Source organism: Phalaenopsis equestris, unplaced genomic scaffold, assembly GCF_001263595.1.
Source record: "Phalaenopsis equestris unplaced genomic scaffold, ASM126359v1 Scaffold000326, whole genome shotgun sequence".
NCBI lineage: Eukaryota > Viridiplantae > Streptophyta > Magnoliopsida > Asparagales > Orchidaceae > Phalaenopsis > Phalaenopsis equestris.
Genome location: NW_018164768.1, coordinates 703,405 through 712,739, shown reverse-complemented (window position 1 = coordinate 712,739; position 9,335 = coordinate 703,405). Strand labels below are relative to the sequence as shown.

General features: G+C 34.9%; 1 protein-coding gene across 2 annotated transcripts in view; it reads left to right on the top strand.

Annotated features, from left to right (window-relative positions):
• LOC110025700 (ABC transporter G family member 35-like) overlaps positions 1–8,500 on the top strand; it is a 13,343-nt gene extending 4,843 nt beyond the window's left edge. Inside the window, exons 8-22 of one of the 2 annotated variants that reach the window (XM_020726317.1) lie at positions 3,343–3,644; positions 3,968–4,249; positions 4,340–4,656; positions 4,890–5,050; positions 5,126–5,229; positions 5,328–5,484; positions 5,574–5,699; positions 5,777–5,907; positions 6,001–6,330; positions 6,418–6,708; positions 6,799–6,882; positions 6,986–7,119; positions 7,214–7,441; positions 7,524–7,770; positions 8,113–8,500. In XM_020726317.1, the coding sequence (XP_020581976.1) occupies positions 3,343–3,644; positions 3,968–4,249; positions 4,340–4,656; positions 4,890–5,050; positions 5,126–5,229; positions 5,328–5,484; positions 5,574–5,699; positions 5,777–5,907; positions 6,001–6,330; positions 6,418–6,708; positions 6,799–6,882; positions 6,986–7,119; positions 7,214–7,441; positions 7,524–7,770; positions 8,113–8,370 (3,152 nt within the window). In that variant the 3' untranslated portion in view covers positions 8,371–8,500. Of the gene's footprint in view, positions 1–3,342; positions 3,645–3,967; positions 4,250–4,339; positions 4,657–4,889; positions 5,230–5,327; positions 5,485–5,573; positions 5,700–5,776; positions 5,908–6,000; positions 6,331–6,417; positions 6,709–6,798; positions 6,883–6,985; positions 7,120–7,213; positions 7,442–7,523; positions 7,771–8,112 lie in introns of both variants that reach the window. The other variant, XM_020726316.1, reaches the window with a different exon arrangement.
• The last annotated feature ends 835 nt before the right edge of the window (positions 8,501–9,335 follow it).

Sequence of the window (9,335 nt, the reverse complement as noted above, 5' to 3'; positions counted from 1 at the left end):
ATATGAAAAGCAACATCTTGAGTTTAGGGCAACTCTTGGAGAAAGGATATGATATTCACTTGAAAGAAAATACTCTTTTCTTAAAAGACAATATTGGTAACTTGATTGCTACGGTGCCAATGTCTAAAAATAGAATGTTTTCACTCAACATTCAAAATGATATTGCCAAATGTCTGAAGACCTGTTATAAAGATGCTTCTTGGCTCTGGCATCTTCGATTTGGGCATCTCAACTTTGGAGGACTCGATTTGCTTTCAAAGAAAGAGATGGTGAGAGGACTACCTTGCATCAACCACCCTGATCAATTATGTGAAGGATGTTTACTCGGAAAGCACTTTAGGAAAAGTTTTCTAAGGGAGTCAAGTTCAAGAGCCCAAAAGCCTCTTGAGCTCATACATACAGATGTCTGTGGTCCAATAAAGCCAAACTCACTCGGTAAGAGCAACTATTTTTTTCTCTTCATAGATGATTTTTCACGAAAAACATGGGTGTATTTCTTAAAACAAAAATCAGAGATTTTTGGAATATTCAAGAAGTTTAAGGCAGATGCAGAGAAAGAAAGTGGTCTCAAGATCAAAACTATGCGATCTGATCGAGGAGGAGAATTCACTTCAAAAGAATTTCAAGAATTTTGTGAATCCAACAAAATACGTCGACTTCTAACTGTTCCAAGGTCCCCCCAACAAAATGGAGTAGCAGAAATGAAGAATGAAACCATCCTCAACATGACAAGGAGCATGTTAAAAAGCAAGAGATTGCCGAAGAAGTTTTGGGCAGAAGCGGTTGCATGTGTTGTTTATTTGGCTAACCGATCACCAACAAGAAGTGTGTTGGGAAAGAAACCACAAGAAACATGGAGTGGAAGGAAGCCCGACATCTCTCATCTACGAGTTTTTGGATGCATAACTCATGTACACATACCCGACGAGAAAAGAACTAAGCTAGATGACAAGAGCGAGAAGTTCATTTTCATTGGTTACGACAACAACTTGAAATGCTACAAATTATGCAATCCAAATACAGGGAAAACAACCATCAACAGAGATGTCATATTCGATGAAGGAGGAGAATGAGACTGGGGACTACATGTTGAGGACTACAACTTTTTCCCATACTTTCAAGAAGAAGACACCCAGCAGCCAAAGATTGTGCGAGCAAGAGAAGAGCCTACGATCGAGCAAGCAAGAGAAGAGCCTACTACTCCACAAACAACATTGACTACAAGTAATCAAAGCAACTCATCGTCATCAACCTCAAGAGAAAATTGAAGTGAAAGAGTACCACGCTTCAGAAGATTAGAAGATCTTTATGAGGTAACTATGAATCAAGATCTTACTCTTTTTTGTCTCTTTGTCGACTGTGAACCCATGGACTTCCAAGAGGCCATATAAAGCAAGAAGTGAAAAGATGGAATGGATGAAGAAATCAAGGCAATCGATAAGAACGACACATGAGAGCTAGCTTCACTTCCTAAAGGGTATAAGACAATTGATGTAAAGTGGGTGTACAAAGCGAAGAAGAATTCCAAAGGCGATGTTGAAAGATACAAGGCAAGATTGGTGGCAAAAGGCTATAGTCAAAGAGCAGGCATCGACTATGATGAGATATTTGCCCCTGTTGCTCGATTAGAAACTATTAGACTAATCATCTATTTGGCAGCTCAAAATAAGTGATTAATACATCAAGTGGATGTAAAATCTACCTTCTTCAATGGAATACTTGAAGAAAAAGTCTACATTTAGCAACCACGAGGATATGAAGTCAAAGGATAAGAAAATAAGGTTTTAAAGCTAAAAAAAACTCTCTACGAGCTGAAGCAAGCACCAAGAGCATGAAATAGCCGAATAGACAAATATCTATAAGAGAAGGACTTCATCAAGTGTCCTTATAAGCATGCTCTTTACATCAAGAATGAGGAAACAATCCAAGCATGTTTGAAAAGTTCAAAGAAGCGATGACAAAGAAGTTCGAAATGATAGATATTGGGCTCATGACATTCTACCTTGACATTGAAGTCAAGCAAACAGAAGATGGGATCTTCATCTCTCGAGAAGGTTATGCAAGGGAGATATTGAAGAAATTCAAGATGGAGAATAACCAACCTATAAAAACCCCTTTAGAATGTGGAGTCAAGCTATCACAGTTTGATGAGGGAAAAAGAATTGATCCAACGTTTTTCAAGAGTTTGGTTGGAAGCTTGCGCTACTTAACATGCACAAGACCTGATATTTTTTATGCTGTTGGATTTGTCAGTCGTTACATGAAGACTCCGACTGTTACCCATCTGAAAACCACTAAAAGAATTATGCGCTATATCAAAGGTACAATTGATTTTGGCTTATTTTACTCATCATCCAACTATTTCAAGCTTGTAGGATATAGCGACAGTCATTGGGCTGGAGACATGGATGATAGAAAGAACACTACAGGGTTCGCGTTCTTCATAGGAGACACTGCTTTCACTTGGATGTCAAAGAAATAACCAATTGTCACTCTTTCTACTTGAGAAGCAGAGTACGTGGCTGCAACCTCATGTGTTTGTCATGCAATTTGGCTTCAAAACCTATTAAAGGAGTTAAGTTTACCGCTAGAAGAGGCGATTAAGATTTTTATCGATAACAAGTCTGCAATCACACTAGCAAAGAATCCTGTTTTCCACGATAGAAGCAAGCACATTGATATGCGTTATCACTACATCAGAGAATGCATCGAAAGAAAGGAGATACAAGTGCAGTACGTGAAGTCTCAAGACCAAGTTGTAGAAATTTTTACCAAGTAACTCAAGAGTGAAGACTTTATTAAAATGAGAAGTTTGCTTGAAGTCACAAAATCAAGTTTAAGAGGGGGTGTTGAAATATAAACTTGGTTTTATTTGTTTAAATAAAACTTAATTTCTAGAAGTTTTTTCTAGAATATGTGGTAGGTATGAAATTATTGTGTAGTAGGTGTGGTAGGTGTGGTAGGTGTTGAATTATTGTGTGGTAGGTGTGGAATTATTTGTAACCATTGGATTGAAATTGTGGTGACACAATCCTAGCCATTAATTTAGAAGGTGTCACTAGTATAAATAGATGTGGAGTCTTTGAGTTTGTATCAAGCTAAGTTAAGGTGATAAATAAGAGTGAAGCTTCTTCCATAAATTTTTTAGTCTTTGTCAAATCCTAAAAGCTTCTCCATTCCAACATATTTTTTATGTGAAATTAAAGATTTGAGTGATATGTGTGTACATATGAAAGTTAAGGAGTGAGATAAGTAAATAAATAAGAATTGTATGCTATGTATGTAAATGCCCCAATAACTAATTGATCATAGTCATTAATTCAAAGTATTGTTTTTATATAGGTGAGATGATTGTTGGGCCAGCACAAGCATTACTCATGGATGAAATATCAAATGGTTTAGACAGCTCCACAACTTACCAGATAGTAAAATCACTCAGACAAATCACTCATATTCTAGGTGGGACGACCTTTATCTCTCTACTCCAACCAGCACCTGAGACCTATGAGCTCTTTGATGATATCATCCTCTTATCAGATGGGTTAATTGTGTATCAAGGTCCTAGAAAATATGTGCTTGAATTCTTCCAGTTGATGGGTTTCAATTGTCCTGAGAGGAAGGGTGTTGCTGATTTTCTACAAGAAGTAAGTTTCATGAATGATTTTTATTGTGGAAACTTCAACATATTACATATAGAACACTTAAAAGCTTAATATTTGCACTTAAAACACCTCAATATCATAAACCTATGCATGAAAATGTATATTCCACTTTTAAAAAGATATTGATGGCGGTATTTTTCATGTGATGTTAAAGATTTAAGTGCTAAGCATGTAAATATGAATGTTTTGGTGTTAGATATGTAAATACATAAGAATTGTGTGGTATGTAAATGCCCCAATCCTTTATGCAATCTTAAAATACCATATATGATGTAGAAGCTAATTATATGTAATACTTATAACAGGTGACATCAAAGAAAGATCAACAACAATATTGGATACATCATGATAAACCATACAAATTTGTATCGGTCGTCGAATTTGCAGAAGCATTTCAATCATTCCATGTAGGAAGAGAGCTCACAAAAGACCTATCTGTTCCGTTTGATAAGAGCAAGAGCCATCCGGCAGCTCTAACCACTTCAAAATATGGTGTAAGTCAAATGGAATTACTAAAAGCTTGTGCAGAGAGAGAAGTGCTACTGCTGAAGCGAAATTCTTTTGTTTATGCATTTCGATCAGCTAAGGTATGTGTGAAAATATGTTAATTAGTATTTAATAGATATTCATACTGAGAAAATTTGATCCATCAGATTCTTAAATTTCTTGGCCTGTAGGTGTTGGTCATGACATTGATAATGATGACCGTCTTTCTGAGGAATAAAATGCACCACCGATCAATAAACGATGGAATTATTTTTATGGGAGCTCTTTTCTTTTTAATTGTTAATATAATGTTTAATGGATTCTCCGAGCTCTCGATGACGATTGCTAAGCTGCCTGTCTTCTTCAAGCAAAGAGATTCTCTATTTTATCCTTCATGGACTTATGCGATACCAACATGGATTGTGAAGATTCCATTTTCAGTTGTAGAAGTTGCCATCTTGGTGATGATAAGTTACTATGTAGTTGGCTGTGATCCAAATGTTGGAAGGTTAGATTTGCATATACCTCCAAGCTTTAATTATGTGGTTGAATAAAAGAATACAACCCAAAGGGGTTCGTGAAGCTGAGAATTAAGAACATTATAATATTTCTGAAGAGTTGAATTTTTAATTTTGTATTTCAATAACTTTATCAAATTATAATTTACTATTACAAATATAAGAAATGAAACAATTTTTTCTTCATTTTATTGCAATTCTCAAAGTGTGTTCTTCTTTTTAGGTTCCTCAAACAATTTGTTGTAATTCTTCTAGTTCATCAGATGGCCGCAGGGTTATTTCGTTTTGTTGGTTCAATTGGGAGGAACATGTTTATGGCTGCTGCATTATCGTTCTACATATTATTCATTTTTCTTGTTTTGGGTGGATTCATTATTGCACATGGTTGTCTCTCTAAACTTAGTTTACTTTTAGTTGTATTGCAACATAAATTTAACAAATTTGTCTTCTCTTTGGCAGGTGATATTAAGAAATTTTGGATTTGGGGTTATTGGATGTCACCAATAATGTACTCCTATACAGCAATTTCAGTAAATGAATTCCTTGGAAACAGTTGGAGTCATGTAATGTAGTATTTTCATTGATGATAAAATCAAAATATTTTTATGTTGTCTGTAGAAAAGGATTTCATATTCACTATGGGTGCTTTTTTTGCTTACAGAAATTACCTGGATCAAATCAAACACTCGGAGTCGCTATCTTGAAGTCACGAGATATGTTTACTGAAGCAAAATGGTACTGGATTGGTGTAGTTGCTTTACTTGGATACGTATTTGTATTCAACTTTCTTTTTGCAGTATCTCTAACCTATCTCAAACGTAAGGCTTCTTATGCTTACACTAGTCCTTATTTTAGCATGGAAATTTATATTTCATAAATTAATTTTTTTTTATTTGCAATTTTTTAGCAATTAAAAAAGGCCAACCAGCACTATCTGAGGAGGCCTTGAAGAAAAGACAAATTATTGCAACAAACAGGCTTCAGCATTCATCATTTGAAGGAGAAAACTGTAATCGTCAAACTAGTGCCAGAGGTAAGTTTATTACTTCATTCAATTTGTATATTAACTTATCTTGCAAATTACTAAAGATAATAACTCAATATGTGCAGATAAATCTATGAGGATCTCACCACATGATTCTAATCCTACTGAGTTGAATACAAGGAAACAAATGGCACTTCCATTTGTACCACTTTCTCTCACTTTTGACAACATAAAATATTCAGTAGACATGCCACAAGTACTTATATTTATTTTTGAATGATAATTTTACACACAGCAGACTTTCAAAATTTTTCAAGAGTAATAATTCTAAAATGAAAGTTGCTTTCAGGAAATGAAAGGAACAGGGGTTGCGGACAAGTTGATGCTTCTAAAGGGTGTGAGTGGGTGCTTCAGACCAGGAGTTCTTACAGCACTAATGGGTGTTAGTGGAGCAGGAAAGACAACTCTTATGGATGTACTTGCAGGAAGGAAAACTGGAGGATATATAGAGGGAGGTATTACCATATCTGGATATCCCAAGAAGCAAGAAACTTTCGCTCGTGTGTCAGGATATTGTGAACAAAATGATATCCACTCCCCACATGTGACAGTTTATGAATCTCTTGTTTACTCTGCATGGCTTCGACTTCCTTCTGAAGTTGATTCTAAAACAAGAGAAGTAGGTTAAGTACATATGAATTCACAGTACACATTATTGATGACCCATGATGCTAAAATTACATAATAATAAAAATGTGTTTTACAGATGTTCATTGAAGAGGTTATGGAGCTTGTAGAGATGGCATCTTTAAGGAATGCACTAGTTGGATTGCCTGGTGCAAATGGTTTGTCGACTGAGCAACGCAAGCGACTAACCATTGCTGTTGAGCTTATCGCTAATCCTTCCATTATTTTCATGGATGAGCCTACCTCTGGACTTGATGCCAGGGCAGCTGCAATTGTAATGAGAACTGTAAGAAACACTGTTGATACCGGCAGGACAGTTGTGTGCACGATTCACCAACCTAGCATTGATATTTTTGAAGCTTTTGATGAGGTGAGAAATTTTTATATGAATGCATATTCATATAACATATATACTTTATCATCTTTTGATGCATTCATGTATAATTACTTTGAATTGCAGCTATTTTTGATGAAAAGAGGAGGCGAAGAGATATATGTGGGACCATTAGGACATAACTCTTTTCATCTCATAAATTATTTTGAGGTATCTCGCCAAATATATATATATATATAATATTAAATTGAAATAAAGACAAAAAGATGATGTTATTGACAACAAATTCTATTTATGATGGTTATGAATTTAGGGGATCCAAGGGGTAAGTAAGATTAAAGATGGTCATAATCCTGCAACATGGATGTTAGAAGTCACCACCCCAGCTCAAGAAAGTCTACTCGGTATTAACTTTAGTGAAGTATACAAGAAGTCTGAATTATGTCAGTAAGTGAATTATTAAATTATCACAAGGTTCCTCAACTGCATTCAAAATTTTGCCTATTCGGATAATGACACTAAACTCAAAAATGCACCGCAGGAGAAATAAAGCATTAATCGTCGAAAATAGTAGACCATCTCCTGGCTCACAAGATCTCTCCTTTCCAACTCAATATTCTCAGCCTTTCTTGACACAATGCTTAGCATGCTTATGGAAACAACACTTGTCATATTGGAGGAACACTTCATACACTGTGATGAGGTTTGTCTTCACCATGATGATAGCAGCGATGCTTGGGACAATTTTTTGGAACCTTGGGGGTAAAAAGTATGTTATCATTCATGCTAATATTATTTGTAAAGTTCCTCTTTTGCAAATATTGATTAATGAGTAAAACATATTTCTGCAGAAAGAAACAACAAGACTTGTTCAATGCATTGGGTTCAATGTATAGTGCTGTTTTATTCATTGGAATATCATACTCGAATGGAGTGCAACCTGTTGTCGCAATCGAACGTACTGTTTTTTATAGAGAGAGAGCAGCAGGAAAGTACTCAGCTATCAGCTTAACTCCCAATCTGAACATAGCTTCAATAATAGTTGCTGCATTTTATAGTATTTGGAACCTTTTTGGTGGATTTGTCATCCCGAGACCGGTGAGTTTGAACTTCTTCGATCTCCTTTATCAATACTTTTTAAGAGTAAAGTGTCAAAATAGCCGCCTAATTATTTACATGGTGTCATTTTAGTCCCAAAGTCTATAAAAGTGATAAATTGTCTCCAGGCTCCTCAAATTGGGTTTGAAATAATCCTCCATGGGACAATTTCAGCTCATATTAAGAGAGAATGTGAGGCTAAATTTGCACTTTGATAAATTTTGGAACAAAAATGACCCCCTTGTAAAGAGTCAGAGGACTAAAAATTAACACTTTTCTCAATATCTTAATCCTAAGAGCCTATAAATTTGTATAATTTAATGTCTCTATATTCTCATGCAGGCAATGCCTGTTTGGTGGAGGTGGTACTACTGGGCTTGTCCGGTTTCATGGTCCTTATATGGATTACTTGTTTCTCAGTATGGAGATGTGAATGAAATGCTTGAAATAGATCAAACAGTAGAGGAGTTCTTAAGGTGCTACTTTGGGTTCAAGCATGATTTCTTGGGAGTGGTTGCAGTCATGGTTGTCTTGTTTGCAGCTTTCTTTGCTTTTCTATTTGGGTTTGCAATTAAAGTGCTTAACTTCCAAAGAAGATAATTGAGTGTTTAAGGAAAAAGAAGAGATTAATGAACTATTCTTGAATGGTTCCTTCTTGCAAATCTCCTTTTCTTCAGCACATTTGTATCCTTGTTGATAAATAAAATTACAATATGATGTTTGAATGAAAGTAAAGACAAATAATACTAGTTTGAATTTCTCAAGTAGTTGTTAACACTCGAATAAATTCATATGGGTCTCATTACTTCATGTTTGGATTGTTTTTGTAAATCATGAGAGTGGAAAATCAAAAATCATCTTAGCTTTGAAAATATAATCGTTGAACTTTATTAAATCTTAATAAACTATTTGTGTATTTGCTTTAGGATTTAAGATTTATTAAAAGAAGAAATTCCTAAATCTATTAAACACAATAAATGTTCTTAATTGATGAATCTTGGATTTATTCAATAAAAGAGCTAGAATAACAAACATATTTTCATCTCATATTTATTCAAATAAAAATTTAGCTGCCGTATTTGTCCAAAGGTTCTCATTCTAAGGCATATAAAGTCAAATTTCTTTTCACAAGATGTTTCCAATCAAAAATATTTTTGAATATATTCCCCGATCAAAAACTTTTTAATTTTCAAGGATCATTTGAATGAGAATTTCTCCAAATAGAATCATGATCCAAATGAGGAAAACAAGCTGTGCATCCATTAATTTAACATAACATGATCAAACAAAGGTCTGTTTGTTCTAGGCTTGTTTAAAAGATGAGCCCAACATGCCCGAATTAAATGCAAGCTTCTTGACGAGTCAAACAAAAATTGCCATCGAAAAACAATTTTTTTTTTACAGCCCTAATCATAAGTAAGACGTGCAGGAAACTTCAATGAGAATGATGGTGGTTTTGGATTTGATTCCTTAAGAAATTTGATCTCTATTCAAATATCAAAGAGCTATATTTGCTAAATTCTCAAAGCTCCCCTACCTTGCTTGGTGATAGTCTGTAAAACCTT